The 22,653-nt window shown below is 32.9% G+C and overlaps 1 protein-coding gene across 1 annotated transcript in view; it reads left to right on the top strand.

Moving 5' to 3' along the window:
• LOC129750008 (protein O-mannosyl-transferase TMTC1-like) overlaps positions 1–22,653 on the top strand; it is an 807,324-nt gene that overhangs the window by 760,943 nt on the left and 23,728 nt on the right. The window contains exons 11-12 of the mRNA XM_055745186.1: positions 7,538–7,737; positions 7,989–8,124. Coding sequence (XP_055601161.1) covers positions 7,538–7,737; positions 7,989–8,124 — 336 coding nt within the window. The remainder of the gene's footprint in view (positions 1–7,537; positions 7,738–7,988; positions 8,125–22,653) is intronic.

The raw sequence follows: 22,653 nt of genomic DNA, 5'->3' as shown, positions 1-22,653 counted from the left end.
TAGGAGAAAGAGAAAATTAGGTCAAAATAATGTTTTCAGCGTTTTTTTTTTTCAAAATACGTCCTATCTTTCGATAATGCGATAGCAACATTTTGCATTGTTATTTGAAGACACAAAACAAGTTAAATTCATGTTTGCTAATTTGTTGGTTTGCTTATAAAGGAGGTGTTTTTATCAAAAAGTGGTCAAACTAAATTGCGAGTAACAAGGCCGTGCGAACGGGGGGGGGGGGAGGTCAGAAATGTTTCTCTCCTCCGGCGGAAATAAATCTTAAATCATCCTAGGCTTGAGACATTTTATTTTACGACATTACATACATATATGCCGTTCACGAATTGAAATAAGTTTTTAATTGTTAATTCCGATTTGCAATTCAATCAACCATTAGCATTGAAACGCTAAACTTGACATACTTCAAAATAATTAATCGAATACTATTCTTATGCATCAACAAGTTGGAAGCCATGTATCATGACTCACGATGGTCATCAAAATTAGCAAATTAAAATCTAAAACCTTGTATTCTCTCCTTTTTTCACTAAAAATTTTGATTTTATTTTTATTAATTTGAAAGCTAATGATGACTAATTTAGGTGCACTGGATCTAAAGTTGCAGTTTTCCTATCAGCTTATGTTGTTTGAATTACTTTTGCAAGTATTTCAAAATCATTTTAGAAATTTCTGCATTATTTTGACAAAAGTTCAAACCAAAAACACAAGATCTAAAAATAAAGGTTTAAATCAATTTTCAATTCCTCAAGACTTCTAGTAATTTTGAATTCAGCAAAAAAGTTATAGAGGTTTTCAACTTGTGTACTTTTTCCCCATTTTTAATTAAGTTTCAAACCGAATTGAATTTTTAGTATTGTTAAAACAAAAATCTAATTGTTTTGCAGGTTTGAACAAATTTTTTTGAATGTATACAAATATTTTAAAACTTTATTCTGTAATGTCAGAAATACTTGTGATGAATCTTTCCAATTTTTTATAATATGTAAAATTTAACTTTTTAGATATTGGAATATTATTCCCTAATTGAATTAAATCGGTATAGTATACAAATTTAGAATAAGACTTTTTTCGGTAACCGTAAATTTGTTACATCATAAGTTATCAATGATTGATTTCGCTTAAAACTGATACATTTAAAAGCTTATAAACTCCATATAACCAAAACGCAGCGTAATGAACAACAATTGACAAAAGATTCGAGTTCAGGATGCTTATCAAATCAAACATTTCTTCATAGGCATCAAAATGCAGCTCTTTCAAGTCATCAATTAAATTCTTTTTTTTTCTTTTTAAATGATTGGATTAGTTTAATGAAAATTTTTTTAAGCTAATATTGTTCTTCTTCATAATTTGTTTAAATTTTCAAAAAAAAAAAAAGAATTATGGAATTTTTAAGTAAAACTTTTAAATGTTACGAAATATTTTTCTTAAGTTTGTCTTCGTTTTTCAAATCTGAATTTTTGTGTTCTGAAAACAAAATCTTCTGCATTTGAAACTAAATTTTCAATAAAAAAAAAACATAGTTTACGCCTTCTGTCCTTTTCATGACCTAATATTCCAATTGATAGCGACAAAATCTTTAGATCTTGAAATTTCAAACTTTAAAACTTTCGATTATAATTATTCTTTAAAAGTTTATCTTATTTTCTGAATATTAAATAATGTTTTTCTAGTCGATCATGATTTTTAATTTATCTTATTCATTATTGATTTGATTTGAAGTAGCAAATTTAAAGTTAAATATGAATGCGCAATTTTAACTAAATTTGTATTATATTTTTGCATTGAATATTTACAACAAAACTCGGAATTCATTAATTTTATTTTATCAGTTTCTTATTGATCGTTTCCCAATCTGTAATTTGTCAGTATAATTGAAAAAGTTGTTTTCTGAATATATGTATAAAGTTTTTATTTTGAACTTCGAAACTTTTTTCCCTTTTAATTTAATTTCTGGGCAAATATTTATATAGAAAAAGTTTTATCTAGAACTCTGATCACTGGCAGTCTTGAAAAAAAAAATATTTTCTTCTTTTTATCAAATAAAATTCAATTTTCAACTACTGTAGTTCAAAATGTTTTTTTTCCTAATCGAGAATTCACATTTCCAATCGTGATAGTTTTATTGTTCAAATTCAAGATACAACAGTGGATTTTTTTAATCCTTCGATTGAAAATGATAAAAAAAAAATGTAAAATAGGATAAATAATGAATAACAGTCATTATAATATTTCAAACTTTTTTCTATCATGGTTATTTTTTTACGTGTCTAGACATTTATTTAAAAATTCTGATTATTTGTAAAATCTGGTGTTATATTTTATGTATTCTTTATCTGTGCAACAATTCTGCCCGAAGCATTACTCGAAATTTTGATTTGCATTGGTTTTCGGTGTTTCAGAAATATTGATTCTAAATTGGATAGACTGCTAGAATTTATTTTCAAGAAAATTCCTAGTCCAAAATAAAGAGCATCATTATGAATGATTTATCAATGATTTATCAATGGTTTACCAAAAATAGCATTGGTTTGAAATATTCATTTTGAATCGTTTTGAAACTTAAAAAAATAGCTTATTCGAAAAAATGTAATATAAATTAATATTAGTTATTACGTGAGGGTAAAAGTTCAAGACTAAAAACCCTCTTTAAATAAATGTACAACAACAACAACATCGTTTTGAAAATGTTTTCTAAATTTTATTTTTGATTTTTTTTTTTTTTGAGTTTTTGTGTGATAATTATGAGTATGAAAATGGTCTAGAAATCAATTTCCTTATTTCTTGTGTATTTTTGGTATTTTTATTATGTTCGGCTAAATTAGAACTTTGAAACCCCCCCCCCCCCCCCCTATGGATGAGTCCTTCGCACGGGCCTGGCGTGTAACAAGGTTACGGGGTTTAATCACCCTCCATTTGAAAATTTTCCAAGTGAAATTTTCAACATTAAATATATGTTAACAAGAAAGTCAAAAAATTTTCTCGCCTCCAGCGGAAATTAATCTTCAATCACCCAAGGCTTGAATCATTTCATTTTACAACGTTTTCATCGTTCACGAGTTGAAACTATTTTTTTATTGTAAATTTCGATTTAGGGGAGATGAGGGCATAACGAGCACCCAGGGCATAATGAGCACTCCTTTTTTCTACATAAGTGCGTATTTTCTTACACAAATTTTCATAAGGACTTGTTTCGTGCTACTTATAGAATTAATTTTTCACCAAAAAAGAAATATCCTTTTCATCTTTACAGAAATATTAAATAATAAACAGCTAGGTTCTCAAGTGACGAAAATATTGAGCACCACCAAATAAGCTTTTATGACCTTTAAATCATCTTGATCTGAAATGTACGCACTGCAATATGATCTACACATTGTTTCTCAATTTTCAACATCATAAAATTTTCGATTTTTCACTTTAATCAATTTTAAAACGCTTTGGTACCTTAATTTGATCACTAGAGGCGAACAGAGCACTATCAATGAAGGCATAATGAGCATTTTCTGCTGGGGAATCTAGCAGCGAATTCAACTCGATGAAGTCAACTGAATAATAGAGCTACAGCTTGACTCGTCGATTTGGCCTATTGGTAAGGTGTCGGAGAGGTAATCAGTAGACTCGGGTTCGATTCCTGTTCGGCACTTAACTTGGACTAAAGTAGTTGCCATCAAAATAAAACACAAAAAAAAAATTGTAAGTTAAGTTGAAAAACGAAATATTGTCGGCTTTATACAAAATTGAATGGTTGAATAAAAGATCAGATGTCATGAACTTCAGAGTTTTAAAAAAATTCCGTTGAAATTTCCACAAAAAATATGTCTTACAATTTTTAAACATCTTAAGAAGCTCAATACTTTAACGTGAGCAGACAACATTCGATGGAAATTTTAAAAATGGTTTTTAAAGAAGCATATGAAACAAAGATTAGAAAATCTTTCAATAACTTAAAGGACCATGATATCGTTAAAGAATGATTACATTTTCTGAGAATTTATAAAATAATCTTGAATTCCAAAGTCATTTGAAATCTTAAATTCGTTTTTTTTTTATCATACGGTACGTTTTAAGCAAGGTGAAACTTAAACATTTTTCGTTCTTTCAATTGGAATGTGGCGAAGGGGGAGAATGAGTTATGTACTGTGGAGTAAAATTTATGAGTAGTTTCTTTCAAATTGCGAATTAAAGCCTCTGGGACAGGAGTTTCCTTAGGAAAAATTAATTTGGTCAAGGGAAAACGCGTGTAAATCAGTGGAATTGTTTATTTAAAAAATCAAATTAAATTTCTTTTTTAAGTTTAATTAGTATAAAATTCAGCAAAAATATTCAATTAGGCTTCCGCTTTTCCAAATCCGAATTGCTGGGCCTTACGCTAAACCCCTGCCATCAGATTTTGTACAGCCACCTTGTCCACCTTCTTCGCCGCAGAAAGCCAGTTTGCCTTGAACTGCTGCTCGTCCTTAGCAGTTTTTTTGGTCTTCTTTAGGTTCCGCTTGACAATAGCCCAGTATTTCTCAATTGGGCGGAGCTCTGGCTTGTTGGGAGGGTTCTTGTCCTTGGGAACCACCTGCACGTTGTTGGCGGCGTACCACTCCATGGCCTTTTTACCGTAATGGCAAGATGCCAAATCCGGCCAAAACAGTACGGAACAACCGTGTTTCTTCAGGAAAGGCAGCAGACATTTATTCAAACACTCTTTCACGTAACTTTCTTGGTTGTCAGTCCCGGAAGCTATGAAAATGCTTTTTTCAAGCCACGGGTACAGATGGCTTGCTAAACCAGATATTTCTTCACGAACTTCGACAGTTTCATGCGCCTGAAAATATCTGCTACCTTTCCCCTTCCTTTTGCCGTATAAAACTCCTGTCCCGGAAACTGCTTGTAGTCGACTGTTCTGGAACGAACGGGTCACCATGAACCGCCCTAAGAAGCGAAATGACCCAGTAGCAACATGGCGATGCTGCGCGCATTAACGGCGGTGATGCGCGCCAAAATGATCGGTTTTCCTCGGACACGAAGAGGTTATCCGAAGGGTCCAGCCAAGGCTCGGCCTCTTTTCCAACCAACCACCATCGGATACGGTAACAAGTCAGAGGCCCTTGGGCCAGAGTCAGAGGCCTGTATAGCCATTGTCAGAGGTCCAAAAGGGATCATTTAGTCAGTCGTAAAGTAATTGTAATTATGTCTAACTAGAATGTCGGTAAAATACAGTCCACTATTTGTAATGTTGTTGAAAGAATGTGTGCGGTTAATTATCGAAGGAAGAGAGGTCTGATGCTATCGATCCTGCCATCAGGGGCGATCCTGAACATCGGCTTTGACGTAGGTTTCGTCATCCATTACCACGCAGTCGAACTTCGTCAGCATCGTCGTGTACAGCCTCCGTGATCGCGCTTTGGCCGTCGTATTTTGTTTATCGTCACGATTTGGAGTCACTACCTTCTAGTAAGTCGATAGTCTGGCTCATTTTTTTGGCTCGATGCACGGTTGTAGGCGATACACCCAGCTTATTTGCGGCATCTCGGAGAGAGAGGTTAGAGTTTCGCTTGAAACTACCGGCAACTTTCTTTGTCGTCTCAGCGGCTTCCGGTTTTCGATTTCCCCCCGATCCAGACTTCCCGGCTGTCGACAAACGTTCCTCAAACACTTTAATTACATTTGTAACGGTTGATTTGGCAACTTTTAGCGATTTTGCCAGCTTTGCGTGCGAGTAGCTTGGATTTTCGCGATGCGCGAGCAAAATTTTGATACGCTGCTCTTCTTCCTTGGACGGCATTTTGACAACTGAAGAGTGAATTCCAAAATCAAAATAGGAATCAATATTCTACACACACACACACACACACACACCTTCAAAATGAGGGGGGTTCAGATTTTTTAAATGCAAAATTGAAAGAAATACGTCAAGTTGATATTGACCAAATTTTGACCGTATCACCCTTTAGGGAGGGAGACCGGAGTGAAGAAGCGTTGTCGAGAGCAGTTTCACTTGAGATTGCAGTTTTATGTTTGTGTTGAAGGAAGGAATAACCCAAGATAATTTCAACTTGATTACAGCAACAGGGCGGGCTGGCGGGTGAAGTGCATGTTTTCCTAATAAAGCAAATCAACCAGAGTGAAGATGGAGTGGAGATGATTTCATGTTCGATCGATGGTGTTACCTTTCGGAAATGGAAAACATGCTGATGTGGAAAACTTAGACTATTTCTAATGATGAGTATGGAATAGGCAATGGTTTTGCTGAATAAAAGTATGATATTTTCAGTTCAAAGCAAAAAATTAATGAGAATGTTTCGACTTTAAAATCTGAATTTAAATGAATTAGGATTTTTCACAAGATTTAAGTATGAATAGAGCTTATTCTGAGCTAAAAAATATACCCACGAAATTTGAACGAACACAAAATTTTCCAACTATCGGGCTGCAAACCTTCCCGGAAATTTTTATGATCCAGTCTATGGGTTAAAACAAAACTTTAACTCACTTTGCCTATGTTTTATCTATGGGTAAAGGTACATATTATGCTGCCTTACAAGACCCAATAACTATGCGCTCTTCAAAGTGCAAAGCAAAACAAAGTCGGATTATCATCGCAAAGCTTTATTTTTGCTCTAATTTTTTTTCTGATTTGATTTACTAAAATAGGATATTATCTTATTTTAATCGCCGCTGGGATATATTCTTATTTAATTTTTGGCATTTCGGCGAGTTGTGAAAATTCAAGGTAGAATATTTAGAAAGAACATGAAAGTATTATAGGTGGAAAGATCAAAGCTAGAGCGCTTTGGGTAGAAGAAATTGAATAGTTGGTGAAAATGTGAGCAGGGCTTTTGTTGTGTGAACAGCTTTTGAACTACTTGCGTGATTCTTTGCCGCGCGCCGTTTCAATGTTGATAGGAAGCGATGAAGAAACCTATCGCATTCCTACCCACATTGAAACACGGACGGGTCGAACACATGTGAGATTGTGTCCGACCGGGCAAAAAATCACCCAAGCAGCGCTCACATGTGCTGTTCTATTGCTAAGCCAATTCTATCGATGCGTGCTACTTTTTTAGGTACATCGGATGGTTGCTACTTTTGTTTTCGCATATTATCCATCCGATGCCTTACTTTTTTGCCAAATGCATCGTGGTGAATTGTGTTGTAATTTTTGTTATCCCATTTCCCCCCTTCATCGCTTCCTATCAACATTGAAACGGCGCGCGGCAAAGAATCACGCAAGTAGTTCAAAAGCTGTTCACACAACAAAAGCCCTGCTCACATTTTCACCAACTATTCAATTTCTTCTACCCAAAGCGCTCTAGCTTTGATCTTTCCACCTATAATACTTTCATGTTCTTTCTAAATATTCTACCTTGAATTTTCACAACTCGCCGAAATGCCAAAAATTAAATAAGTAAAATAGGATATCGAGAACTTCTCATTATTTTCATACAGGTAGATTTTTGGTTTAACTTGTAGGAAGAGATTTTCTACTATACCAAAAATGATTAAAACGCATTTTTTTGTTATCCATTTGCAGGAAATCTAACCGAACGTCAGATGCCGTCCGGATGTTGGAACGATGCATCCGGCTAGAACCACTGTTTACAGCTGCCTACCTGGAGCTGGTCAAACTTTACGGTGGACTTCAGGCGGGGCAGCTGCTGCGTCAGGTGGTTCGACTCAATCCGTACGATGCCGATCTGCATCGACAGTACGGGGACTGGCTGTATGAGCAAAGTAAGTGAAACATCTTGGAAAGTTTTTAAACTTTAAACTTTTTCTTGAATTAAAATTAAATTGCAAAATTAATGAAACCTCTGATCTTGAGTTTTAAATTTAAAATTTAACAAAATAGAGAGTGTTAGAAAAATCGTACTCAAACATCCAATATATAAAAATTAACTTAGGTTTCATTTGACATCAGTGCCCACTGTTCATCTAATAGAAACTGACATTTTCATCGGTCAATTTTCGATTTCCATCCTCAGATTTGCTCCCGGAGGCCCTCGTCCAGTATCAAGAAGGTCTAAAGGTTATGGAAACCCATCAATTATCGATAATCGGAGCCTGCCGGACGCTGCGGAAGCTTGGCCAACATTCAAGACTCCATCAGCTGATTCTCAGGTAAAACTCAGTCTCTTGTGTGTTTCTTCGCTGCTTTTCGTGTTGACTCTTACGAGACTGTGGTGTTTATTGAGCTTGGAAACATCACGATTCACTGACTAGTCGTCTATCAGGGTTGAAAGTCAGCGAAGACACCCAAATGACATGATGGACTTACGAGAAACCATCGAGACTTAATTTTCCACTTGAAGATGGTGCTTCCTCAGGAGTAATCAGGGCATGTCTTCGTTGAAGTGTCTTACGGATGTAAAAGTCTGGCAGCATAATTACAAAATTAAAGAATATTATTAATTAAAATTTATGTGAAGAATACTGTTTATTAGAAATGCTTGGTTCTAAATTAAAAGTAAATAATAGGAAAAAAATGATGAATTTTTTGAAATATTTATAACTTTTCCGAAATCAATTATTTCTTGAATAGTTAAATCAAATTTTTAGTTTTTTTTAAACAAACTTTCAAAAACATGTACAGCAAACAATCAAAAACTTTTTATTTTGACGAGAAAAGCTGTATCTTTTTCCATTAATTGTACAGTAAATTGAGATCTCATGTGTATACGATTTGGGGTCATTTTTGAATTTCTCAAATCATGGGGTCTATAAAGATTAGTTTTGAGTCAAAACTCATCCATTACAGGTATTTTATGACTCATTTTCATAAATTACTTCACGAGGCATCAGAAGTGATGTTAATTGAATTGATTATTTTTAATGCCAAAAGACATGCCTTCAACACATGCCTTCAATAACTTATTTGTCTGTTCAGATACGAAGTTACGGTCTGTGAAAAAGTAGTTTAGCGAAAAATTTCCTTTAGAATATTAATAAATAGGCACAAAAATGAGAAGCAGCTTGGTTTTATAGAAGAAACCAAAATGATGATAATTTTTCAGTACAAAATCTTCATTTTAACCAAACAAACCTTAAAGCTTAAGTTTACTTATGTAAACGTTACTTGAAAATTCTGCAAAAAGTCATATATGAATTTAGAACCAAATTAAGTTTTTTAAACATCAGGGTTTTAGAAATTCAAAAATGACCCCCAAATCGACTCAGTCTATTGTACAGTCTTCAAATTTGTGGAGCATCAATAGTATTAAATTTGCATTTAACTACCTCTTTCCTCTATTCGTCTCTTTACCTACTCTTAATTTAAAAAAAATGATTGTTAAAACAAAAACTTGTTTTTTTTACTAGATCGTTTAAAAATATCTCAAAAAACCATTAAATAAATTGAGAGAGTTGACAAGTTGTGATAGTGAATGAAATTGTGCTACTTCACGTGATTTTATTCTTTTTTGAACTTGCAGAAATTTTTCGACAAGTTTGTATATTTAATGAAAATGTATCCATGTCCTTCAGTTCCAAACGTTTACAAGAGCTTTCAAAATTTTCAAAGCATAAGTGATCAGTAGGGTGAACCTTAGTTATATTGAAGTTTTATAAAGCCAACATTCCACTGCTTTTACCCCCTTTTATATATCCTTTCATTAAGATAACAAACTGTATAAAATTTCATCTGATTGGGCCCAGAGCGGAGTAAGCCATCGGGTGGCCCGGGGCTTTTTTTACGAGGGACCCCTATGAATTAATTTTTTTTTTATATGCTATCCCATTACCTTCAAATAACTATTATGTCTGATGTCTTCAAATAACAATTGTTAGTTCATCACGTGCAAACATTGTGGAAGGATTAATCAACTTATTGAAAATGAAAAAGCCAATAAGAGCTGCTAAATACAAAATTGAATTCACAATTTATTTAATTACTCTACTACCACAAAAAAAAAAAAAAACAAAAAAAATATAAAAACTTTTTTAATTAAGTTATCCATCACTAAGTATAAGCTTCTTCAAAAGCAGAATAAATACATATATCCCTCATGACTATTGAGAAGTAACATTTAGACATCAAACAAAGAATAAAATATAAAAAAATTAAACAATAGAATTAAATTCGAGTTCCATGCAGATACAGACAGTTAAACAGTGAAATTTTAAACTTAAAATCGAATTTCCTTCAGACTTAAAGTTTCAAATTGAGATTGTAGTTTCAGATTACAAATGAAATTCAAATACAAATACAGGATTTGCAAAATTTAATATTCAAATCCAAATATTTATTTTACTTTCATATCTTAAAAAAAAAAAGATCGTGTTCATTAATGAAAACTCAAATCAAAAAATCATTTATTTATTCAACGAAAATTTTTTTTTCTTTAAATCTTAAGAAGCCTTTGTCAAAAGACCTTCTTAATGTGACAAAAGCTACCTTCAAAAACAAAAATTCAAAATGGAAATGAAATTTTCAAGGCACAGAACCACTTATTTGGAATAAAATGACATTGAATAAATAAAAATATGCATGTTTTAAGAGTCAGTTAGGCCGGAACAAATTTCAAATCCTTCTTTTGTCACTTGGAGTTGGAACATCGCGAGAGGGGGGGACAATAAAAAATAATGCGAAAAACAAATAAATTGGAATAAATTGCACGGACGCTTGTTTGCAACACAATTGCATACTATATTGTTGCACAAAACTTATAAATCAAGTAATATTCTATCAAATAATTCAATGAAATTAAGAAAACAAAAGGTGAAATAACTCCCATCTTCTTTTATTTGGGTTTTGGTCTTATAATCTTTCAGATAATGGAATTTTTTTTATAAAAATTTACTTAAATTACTTCACACTTTATTTATTTCTCCCTTCGGGTTTTTGGAAATTTCGAAGGGGGGGTGACAAAAGAAAAAATTGGTATTTGTTCCAGCCTTAATGAAATTCACAATTGAACTGTGAAAGCATTTTTTTTTCAATTATTTGAGAATTCACATTTAGAGAATGATATCTATGCTGAATTTAGGGTATTTTCCTTGGTATAGGAAAGTCAAAAAATATAAAAAAGATGTGGGATGGTTGCTTCGAAAACTGAATAAACTAAGTCTGGTTCAGTCGATTATGGTTTATCGAAATGAGCGTTTATTGATTCTTAGTTTGGTTTTTATAAAATACGTACAATATGTAATTCCGATAGGGTTATGAGAGAGCTGGACTAGTGGAAAGAGAGTGTCAAAGGGAAATTGAGTTGTGGTGAATATGATTAAGCTAGAACGGGAGAGAGTGAGAGACCGGCGCCGAAGCATTATTCTAGTCGTCGGTGCCGTGTAATAGTGGTGTTGTAATTTGACGCTAAATGCATACTCTTCGGTTCTGCATTCCCATCGGTGCTGAACCACTTGGAGGTTATTGCTTCAAGCGTTGAATATGAAAAGGTTTCGTGGGAATGGTTAATGTCTTCAAGTGCTGCGTTGGTTTCTTTGCTCAGCACTTGTTGACAAATCGAGGATGGGAAACATGGGCTACATGTTTTCGTTGCATATTGGATAATTTATGATGTGTGAGGAAATTTGTACCATGTGTGTTGTCATGGTAGGTTTTAGGAAAGGACAATCTTGTGGGAAACTATGTGTATGGAAATAATGCTACACCTTCCCCCTGAGAAAAAGAATGATATTGCGAAGTAAAAGCATTCGTTTATAAAATTTTCTAGTCCAACTTTCTCTTACAAGTTTGATTTTTTAGGAAATTTTGACATTGATGAATAATAATAGTACTTACATTTAATTTTCTGACCGAATTTTGCACTTCATAGCATAATGCCATGAAACTTTCACCCACCTTAGTTATTATTCATTATTTTTTTTTTTTTTTTTTTTTTTTTTTTTTTTTTTTTTTTTTTTTTTTTTTTTTTTTTTTTTTTGCTTTTTCATTTTTTTTTTTTTTAGGTTTGGGCTCGGTAAGCTAACACTTCTTAACCTATGATTAACCTATTTTTATGTACTTTCTGAATTACTTGAGTTGAAAGGTTTTTAATTAAAACATTAGGATGATCTTCTTGGATAATTTCGTATGGTCCAGCGTAGACTGGATCCAATTTTCTTCTATTTTCTTTTTTTAACCATACTGTGGTTCCTATTGAGATTTTTATTGGATTTGAATTTTCTTGATGATTTAGTATTCTATTTAGTTTTGAATTTTCCAAAAGTTGGTTTGCTTTTAGACATACTGTTTGCAATTTAAACTTCAATTCTGAAAGGTATGCGTCATGATTATAAATTGGGTCAATGGATGTATTGGTTGAAAATTGTGTTGGTAAATTTGCTTGTTTACCGAAAATTAGTTCAAATGGAGTAAACAAGTGATCAGAATGTGGTGTAGTGTTGTAGCAGAATGTATAAAAATTTAACCAAGAGTCCCAATCATCGTGTTGTTCATTAATGAAATTTCTTAAGTATTCATTAAGACAACGATGATTACGCTCGAGGCTTCCTAAAGTTTGGGGATGATATGCAGTTGAGAACTTGTGTTCTATTGATAAAAATTTGCATATGTTTTCGAAAACTTCATTCTTATATTCGGTTCCCAAATCGGATTTGATTGCTGAGGGACAGCCAAAAATAAGAATACAGTTTTCTACTAACGCTTTTGCCAAAGTTTTAGCCTGTTTATCTGGTATAGGTGTTACTACAATATATTTTGACAGATCGCACTGCACTGTCAGCGCGTATCTGTTTCCTTTGATTGACCTCGTAAATGGTCCAATCGTATCTATTGAAATTAAATCAAAACACTTGATTGGTGTCGTTGTTTTAATATAAGTTTCGTTTGTTTTTATATTATGTTTGTTTTGAATACATTTTACACAATTTTTAACGTAATTTTTTATTATTTGTTTCATATTTGGCCAATAATATTTTGACCTTAGTTTTTTGAATAATCTTTCTGTACCGACGTGTCCTCCCGTAGGGGTATCGTGGTTTTCATATATTATTTTTTTTATCATTTCATCGTCTTTTAGAATTTGTACCGGTACATATATAATTATTTTGATATCTTTCAAAACTTCGTTACACGCCTTTTTGAATACCGCTAGAGGTATCAAGGTGAACAGCTTATCGTCTCTTTTTATAGCTAGCGATTTAATGTTTGTATTCTTTGCCATTTCGTTTATGACCTGCAGGATTTGTGTTAAATCAATTTGACCATTCGTGTAGAGTAATGTTGCATAAGCGATTTCTCTTTTCAGGGTCTTGGTAAGTATTCTTATAATTAATTTATCGTGCCGTATATCAAAAATAATTTTTGGAATATCAAAGGCGTCTAAATTGTTAACTGATTCAAAAACTCTGAGGTGATCAGTCTCGGTGTTAGGTGAATTAATTTCCATTTTATCGTTTCCTTGATTACTCTGCTTTTTCGTCATAGATCTCGTCTGGATTGGCAAAATTGATAAATTTTTAAGTTCATCAGAATCGATAACAACTCGTGAAAGAGCATCGGCACCAACATTGTCTTTGCCTTTTACGTGTTCTATATCGAAACAAAATTCCTCTAAATCTAATCTCATTCTTGTCAATTTTGACGATGGATCTTTCATTGAGAAAAGATAAACTAGCGGACGGTGGTCAGTTTTGACTTTGAACCGTCGGCCATAAAGATAGGGTCGGAAATGCATAATTGCCCAATGTATGGCAATTAGCTCCTGTTCTATGGTTGATTTATTGGATTCGCCTTTTGTGAATGCTTTGCTTGCAAACGCGATTGGCATTTCCATATTGTCATGATTTTGAGCTAGTACTGCTCCACAAGCTACTTTTGAAGCGTCTGTACTTAAAATAAATGTTTTGTTAAAATCTGGAAATTTTAATATATTTGGAGATAAAAGTTTTAATTTTAGTGTTTCGAAAGACTTCTGACAGTCATTTGTCCAATTAAATTGTGCATTTTTCTTGAGTAACGCGTTGAGTGGATTTGCTAAATCTGAAAAATATGGTACGAAACGCCTGTAATAATTACAAAACGCAACGAACCTTCTAACGTCATCAACATTTTTAGGAATTGGGTAATTTAAAATCACATTGTATTTCGATTTGTCTGGTTGTATACCGAGACTACTGATATGATGTCCTAAATAGGTAACATCAGAGCAGAAAAAATTGCATTTGGAAGGGTTTAATTTCAAATTATATTTTTCAAGTTGCTTAAAAACGTGTTCCAAATTGGTTAAATGATGATTAATAGAGCAACCGATCACTATTATATCATCTATATATAAAAAAGCGCACTCTGGCGGAAGACCACTTAAGGCGATGGTCATCATTCGCTGAAAAGAGTTAGGCGAAATATTCAGACCAAATGGTAGTCTGTTGAATTCAAAATGTCCAGAGGCGGTGGAGAAGGCAGTATATCGTTTTGAGCTCTCATCCAGCTCTATTTGATGAAATCCCGACATCAGGTCAAGAGTCGTAAAATACTTCGCTCGACCTAATTGATCTAAAATTTCATCAATACGAGGCAGTGGGAACTTATCTGCCACAATTTTTTTATTTAGTTGCCTAAAATCTACTACAAGACGCCATTTCTTGTCTGTAGTATTTGACTTTTTGGGCACTAATAATATTGGCGAGTTGACGAAAATTTCAAAACTTGTGCCTGGTTAGCTCTGGCACCATGTTCGTTGAGTTTCTGTATCGCTTCAGTGACGGAACTGAAGGATGCAGCACTCAATATTATTTTTGTTTCCAAATTTGTCGTTTTATCTATGAGTGTGTCTACTCCTGCCTTTGTGGCCATGGAGTTGGCTACAGCTTCTGGAATTTGCTTTTCCAGATAAATTCCCTTTAGTTTATTGGTCAAATGTTCTACTTGATTAGTAAATATTGATGAATCAGGTTGTATTTTAAGCTGTTTGAGTTTAGCCAGAATACTTTCTGGGCTTATTTTATCCTCACAGCGCTGTTTGACGTTTGCAATAAGAGCGTCGACTGTATTCAGTACAGTGGGCAAGCCAAGCCTTGCTTTGCCCGTTAAACGTGTTTTAATAAATTGAATCAGTCTACTGTGTTCAGCCGCTGGGGTCAATTCTTTCATTAGCTTGGTCGCATCAATAAATGCGTCCAAGTTTTCTGCGGACCCGTCATAATGGCTAATGACTGCGGTCGCAGTTTTTATGTCAAATGTAGGTGGAGCTGGTGCGTCAGGCATTTTGGGTGTTGTTTTGTTTTGTATTATTGTTTGAATTGATAACAGTGCTTGTCTGCTAGCTTCAGCTATAAATTTTACTTCTTTAGCTGATAGTTTATCTTCGTTTATGATTAATTGTGTTTCTATGTTTGAATGAAGCTCTGTTGCATATTTTTGCTTAGCTTCTAAAGTTTCTTGTAAAAACTTTTTATTTATTGATTTCTTTAAATTAGACTCAAGTTGTAGTAAATTTTGTAAATCTGTTTGGATTATGTCGACAATTGACATTGTTTGAATTCATTATAAATATAAGAAAAATTATGGTTTCGTTTTTTTTTTACATTTAGTTAGAAAGGAAAAAAAAAACTCATTAATTATTACTTATCTTATTTGTCTACCCAAGGACATCGGTTCATTGTGGTTGAAAAAGGAAATGCTGCGACATTTTGCTGTTTGATTTTCCCATTGTGGTGGCGCACGATTTTTCGTTCAAAAAGGGCAAAACTGAAAACTGCACGATATCACTTGAACTGTTTAAAACACAATCACTTGTTTCGCTTAATTGAGGAGGCGAAAACTTAACACTTGTAACTGTAACTTGTACTCGCGGACTCAAATCTCTGTCACGGTCGCCATGTGGGATGGTTGCTTCGAAAACTGAATAAACTAAGTCTGGTTCAGTCGATTATGGTTTATCGAAATGAGCGTTTATTGATTCTTAGTTTGGTTTTTATAAAATACGTACAATATGTAATTCCGATAGGGTTATGAGAGAGCTGGACTAGTGGAAAGAGAGTGTCAAAGGGAAATTGAGTTGTGGTGAATATGATTAAGCTAGAACGGGAGAGAGTGAGAGACCGGCGCCGAAGCATTATTCTAGTCGTCGGTGCCGTGTAATAGTGGTGTTGTAATTTGACGCTAAATGCATACTCTTCGGTTCTGCATTCCCATCGGTGCTGAACCACTTGGAGGTTATTGCTTCAAGCGTTGAATATGAAAAGGTTTCGTGGGAATGGTTAATGTCTTCAAGTGCTGCGTTGGTTTCTTTGCTCAGCACTTGTTGACAAATCGAGGATGGGAAACATGGGCTACATGTTTTCGTTGCATATTGGATAATTTATGATGTGTGAGGAAATTTGTACCATGTGTGTTGTCATGGTAGGTTTTAGGAAAGGACAATCTTGTGGGAAACTATGTGTATGGAAATAATGCTACAAAGAATTAAAAGTTTGATATTTGGGCTATATCAGTTGGAAAAGTTTCAATAAGAATATCAAATCTAAGATTCAAACTGGAAATTAAATTCAATAGTGGAGGCATGAAAATTTTCATTCATTCACGTTGACGGCGAAATATATTTTGGATCACTTTACCCAAGAAAATATGATCAGTCATGGGTCATGTCATGACAGAAATATTCCGATAACGTGAATGTAAATTTCATTCATATTAACGTGATGTAAATAAATTTCACGTATGAGAAGATTGGGCAATGAATGAAATTTGGGAAACAAATGGAAATAATAAAAAAAGGCGTCTAGAAACGCTTATCTCTATTTTCATTTTTTATTCCATTGCAATGCATTGTTATTTAGTTGGAATTTGCCGTAGTATAACATTTGAAAATCAGCTTGGCATTGGTGATATTTCTCATGACTCATTTTAACTATCATGTCATGACCGATATATTGGAGATTTCAGTGATCAATGACAGAATGGAAAAATCTTTCTTTACCAAAATAATCATTCATAGCTTGCTTTCATTTAAAACAAAATCTTAAACTAACGACATGTGAGGAAAAGAGTGGGTCACTAGTCACAGTTTTTGTCTCATGACTATGACATTATCCCGTCGATAAGTGAAACCCAGTTTGTCGATTGATCCTATTTAGTCAGCTACAGTTTTTTTCAAAACATAAATTAGGGTGTATTTTTAAAGTGTATAAATCAACACAAATTTCAATAATTGTCGAAAACCTAACATACATTTTGCATCATTCTTACTCATACTTATGCTTGAAAAGTGAGTATTCCATATTTCTTGGCTTTATTAATTTTTTTTAATTAATAACTTATGTTTTATTTTATTCTTGACAAATTATTATTTACCCCCTCCCCCCTTCTGCTAAGATTTTTCCGGATTTTGTGTTGAAAAATTTGAGATCAAACAAACATGTATTACTTTGTATTGTAGAAATTTGGTCAGCCAAAATATTACGGAAAAAAATCAATGGAGCCCCCTTAACTTATAGTCGAGTGAAACTATTGGAGATATTATTCCAAGGGGGCCTCCTTATCTGTTATATCAAACATTTTAATTCCGATTTTCATTTTCTTTCATAGTTTTTTAGAACCTAAAGCTGTATGATTAAGGTTATGTTTAAATTTTAATTTTTCTGAGCTGTGGCCCGGGGCAATCGCCCCCATTGCCCTTCCCTTTAATACGGCCTCAATTGGACTACTCTTAAGGGACCCTCAAACGCCTTCAAGATAAAAAGTTTTTTGTAAGGTTAAAGTTGTCATTTAAAATCATAAATAATTATGGCAACACTGTAAAAATCTTAAAACATCAAGTGAAGATTTTAAGCTCAAGAATAACTTTTTTAAAGACAAAAAGTAATTTTTGACTAAGCGAAAAATGTTGTAGATTTTCTTGTTTATATTTTTCCAAACCTTTTACATGGGGATAAATGAGAAATCATAAATTAAACAAAAGAATCTGCAGGTTTGTTTTTCTAAGATTCATTCTTATTTATTTCGACCAACTTCTTGCTGAACTAAGATTCTTGAAAATGAAACATTCTGAAATATTTAATAACATTTAAAAGTAAATTGAAAGATCTCTAACTAAGTTCTAGAAAGTTTCGGAAAAACATAGTAAATGAATTGGCTCGGGTCAAATAAAGCCTTATTTCAGGACACATTTTGGAAATTTCTAAAAGTAAGAGCCATATAAATTAAAACAAACGAACCTCTTTCAAATGTATAATTTTCAAACGATAGTTAATTGGTAAATAGTTGAGATTTTTGGATTTGCTCTGTTTCGTTTTTTTTTTCTTTTTCAATCACGATCTGCGCCATGCTTTTACTGTTAGTTTGTTAAGGTTAAAAAAAAATTGTTGATGATTCCCTTTTTATTGATTTTCGGTTCATCATTACCATTTTGTAGCTTTGTAATCATTATTTGTCCTTTCATTTCAACTGGGTTTGTTGTTTAAACATTGTCATCCAATAACAGTTTCAAGAGAGTCAGGAGTCAAATATTCGATGTAGTAGTGAAGCAATTTCAAAATGACCCAACCAAGGTTGCCAAAAACAATCTGTGTTTTTGCGGAAAAATATTCTGACTTTCTGAGATTTTATTTAAAAATTCTGTGATGTTTTTATGTGAAACAAATTCCAATTATTTCATTGAAATGTCATGAAAAAAAAAGATCTTTTTACATTTTACATGGGCAAAATCAATTAACATTGCCAATCTTATCATGTGTTTCTAATTTAAAGACAGAATTCTTAAATTTATACTGAACCAAAAAATGATTATTTTTGTAGAAAACGCTCTAAATTTATAAAATTTGTGAATTCTGCGAATACTTCCAAAATTCTGTGTTCAGCGAAACACATTCTGTGATGAAATTGGCCCAAGATTCTGGGATATTATATATTTTCTGGGATTTCGAAAACCTTTGACCCAACCAAATTTCTGATGATAAAAGCTGGTACTAAGGTACTTTGTCATGACCAATACTGAAATATAGCCAAAAAAAATTAAAAATAACGTAAATCTTTACTGTTGATATGTTATTAAAAAGTTGACGAATATCATAAAATATATCAATGATACCAATTCATTTAGAAAATTCAAGCAATTGTTCCTGTTACTATGATTTTGCATTTAACTTTCCATTGGTTTTATATGAAAATATATGAAAAACTGTAAGGTTATTCAAAATCCATGTTACTTCTTTCAAGTTTCTTCGAAATGATTTTCAATTTTCTACAAAGTTGTTCCTAACGTTTAAATCTTCAGGTCACAAAGTTTGTGTTGTTCTGCAGTGTTGCCAAATTAAATATTTATTTGCTTTGAAAATTTTCACTTTTCCATGCATAATTTTCACTTTTTCCATACATTTTTTTTACTTCTTCCATTCAAATTCGAAGGTCTCTAAGGGTCAACCTCAGAATTATCAGAAGAAGCTAAAACTTTGTCGGCATTATTTGATCATTGATTGGATTTAGATTGGGGGCTGGGAGTGATCAACTTGAATCGGAAATAATTAAGCAAACATCAACAATTGTTAAAATGGCACAGTCAGTTTTGTGATGACTTACAAAACCGGAGATTTCAGATTCAAATTCAGCACAGTGCAGAAAGTTTTTTTAACACTCTCCAAATATTTTATTTTGTTTCTTCAACGTGTTTTTAAATTTTTCTCTCTCATCTTCTCTGAAGTCTCTTTTCCAAAATCTTAAAGGTGAAGGTTTGAATATTTGTACTTTCAATCAGAATTTTCATAAAATATCATAAAATCAAAAAAAATATGAGCCTTTCGAAAATTCCGAAAATTGAATTGATTAGCATTTTGGGAAAATTTAACAAATAAGGGAAGATATAATTAAAGAAAAAATTCCCTAAAATATTTCCGATTCGAATCAGGATTTTGAATAGTATCTTTTTGAGTAATTTTGTGATGTATCCAATTTACTCTTTTTTATATTTTCCCTCTTTATCATCTGTTTCGTTTACTATTTAAGCTTTCAAATAAAAATTTGACCACATTTCAATTGATGTGAAGTTTAAATAATTTACCACTGTTCTTCAAAAAATTTCAAACAAAATAAATTCTACTAAAATGGATGATTTTTTTTTAGTTTCGACAAAAATATGCGTACATTTAAGGGTGGTCAGTTTGACCGGCATTTTTTAAAACCGGCATTTCAGTATTTAGAAATGAAAAAAAACCGACAAAATCGGTGGAACCTGCAATTGTTTCGTAAAATTGCAGTAATTTTTGCGCTCAGAAAAAGTGTTTCTAGAGTTTTTTTTGTCAAAAATATATCATCATAACCATAATTCACTGGGTCATGTCCAGGATTGCAAAATTAAACTAAAATTTAGGAGATTTAAAAGTTTTTATACAAGTTTTCAAATAACAATTTTTTGGGATGGCTTTAAGAATTTTTGATAGAGAAGGAAAAAAGAAAAAAGAAAAAGAAAAGGATCAAATGCGATTAAATTTGAGATAGATTTGAAATAAGTAATATAATCATGAAATATTTTTGCAGAACACTGTCACAGATTTAAAGGGTCAGATTGAACTCCAAAATATTGAGACTGAGAGGGTGGTGAGTGAAAAAGTTTGGAAACCACTATCGTTAATGATTTATTTTAATTGGAGAAACTTTATTGGAACCGTTTTACTCTCGTGTTCGTAACAGATTCTTCCGTTACATATTTCAATAAAAGAAGCGATGTATTTTTTTAATAACCAACTTCAAAATTTTAGCATTGCTTTAATGAACAAATTTTAAATACAAATTATATTGTTTTGAAGCAAATTTTAATCGTGATTCTTTCTATTTGTTTCATGTTTTAATTAGAAATTAGGCTCAAAACTTAGGATTTGAAATGTGGAATTAAAACAATTTTTTCTTACATTTACTACTAATCAAATTTTTTGTCACCAGCTGGTCATTTTTCCATTACATTTCCATTACAATTTCTATAAAATTAACTTAACATGGATTTGAACCTTAAAATTCAATTTTTAAATGCACAAGTATCAAAAGAATCATAATTTTTTTTTAAACATTTGAAAAAAAAAAATCTTTCACAAGCTTCAATTAAAATAAAACTAAATATTCAGAAATCTTTAAAGGGAAAGACAAAGATTATGTCGAAATGAGTGTATGTGAAATTTTAACCTAAAGATTATAACTTCAAAGTCAAATCGAAACCGACCTTTAACATAAACTGTGTGCAATCGCCCGGGTCCGGAATTAGCCGATTTGTGAGCGCCGGATTTCCGGCTCCAATCTTTCGACCCAAGGACTCCGATTGGGTGGCTCCGTCCGGCGTTGTCATTGCCCTTGGACATTGCCATAAATAAATAATCAAACACTGCCAGCAAAATAAACATATCAATTCCTAGAAATCACTACAGCTGAGGACGATGAGGATGATGAAGACGAAAACGATGCCAAGAAATAGGGGTAGGGAAAGATGACGACGATCAATCGATTGGCTAACAACATTTCCTAGATAGAGAGAGAGAGTGAACACAGCTCACATATGCTCCGGATATGCATTTTCCGATTCGATTCAAACATTTATCGAACAGCTCGGAAATCGGAATTCCGGCTAGCTTTTCGGCTATGTACTTTTGCTACTATTCTAGGAATGTGTATTCATGTTAACATATCGAGGAAAGTAGTGAGTATGAGTGTAAGTTTGTGAGTTTGTGAGTCGGTGGGTGTAAGCATGAAAATATGACTGCTGGGTGAGTAACAACGGTAACAGATATCGGAACATCTTGAAATCATGGCTCGTGTTCGATCCGACTGGCTGCCCGGGTCCAATTCATCCGGTTCCAGTTTCCGGTTAAGGGATCTTTCTGCTGGATCGAAGGAAAACACATGCACCGCTGCAAGATGCAAGATATATCGTTTTGTTCCGATTACGAACCATGGAGTTATTCCGCCCGACGATTGGAAACGTGCCACCGAAGATTCTCTGTATCTAGAAGGAAACGCTTTGATTTTTCCAAGATAGGAAAATTTGTTTTTTCACACTTATTGCACACGAAGCGTTGTCTCGGATGATTGGGAACATGTCTTATGACAGGAGAATCGATTGATATGGCTGTATTCCTCTTTGGGTCCCATTGCAACACTTTGTCTGACATGAAACTATTGTTTGGAAAGTCGTTGGAAGTGTTTTATAAATATTATTCATACTGTGGAGAAAACATCATCTTTGAACTGAAGAGTAGTATCAATGAAAATGTAAAATGTTCCGTTGAAGTTTGAAATTTCATAATATTACTGAGTGTTCATTAACATAAGGTTTGCCCGGATATTTTAAACAAAATTTGGGAAACGCCCTGTTCGGCCCCGGTTGCCCAAATTCTATTGAAAAATACCAAGATTTTATCCGAATTTTTTCACTTTATTTACAAATGAAACAAATTGAGCTCTAACAATTTCTCGTTTATGCGTAAAAACGAACTTTTTTTTAGTAATGGACCTTAATCAATGCAGTAATTTAACAATTTTTTATATTTATATTATCAAATAGTGCTACTAAAGCCATTCATAGAAGGTGCCATATGCCAGAATATGTAGTATAAACCTGCATTGATTTCTCTCTTTTTGATGTTTCGCGAACTTTGAAATAATTCTAGAAGGATTAGTTTTTGTAAAAAAAAGTTTTATTTAGCTGGTTTTAAAAAAAGAATGCTGCTAGATTTATGATCAGGTTTATAATTCCAAGAGAATAGATAACA

The sequence above is a fragment of the Uranotaenia lowii genome, chromosome 2 (genome assembly GCF_029784155.1).
Source record: "Uranotaenia lowii strain MFRU-FL chromosome 2, ASM2978415v1, whole genome shotgun sequence".
NCBI classification, from domain to species: Eukaryota; Metazoa; Arthropoda; class Insecta; order Diptera; family Culicidae; genus Uranotaenia; species Uranotaenia lowii.
This window is presented reverse-complemented; position numbering and strand designations above follow the sequence as displayed.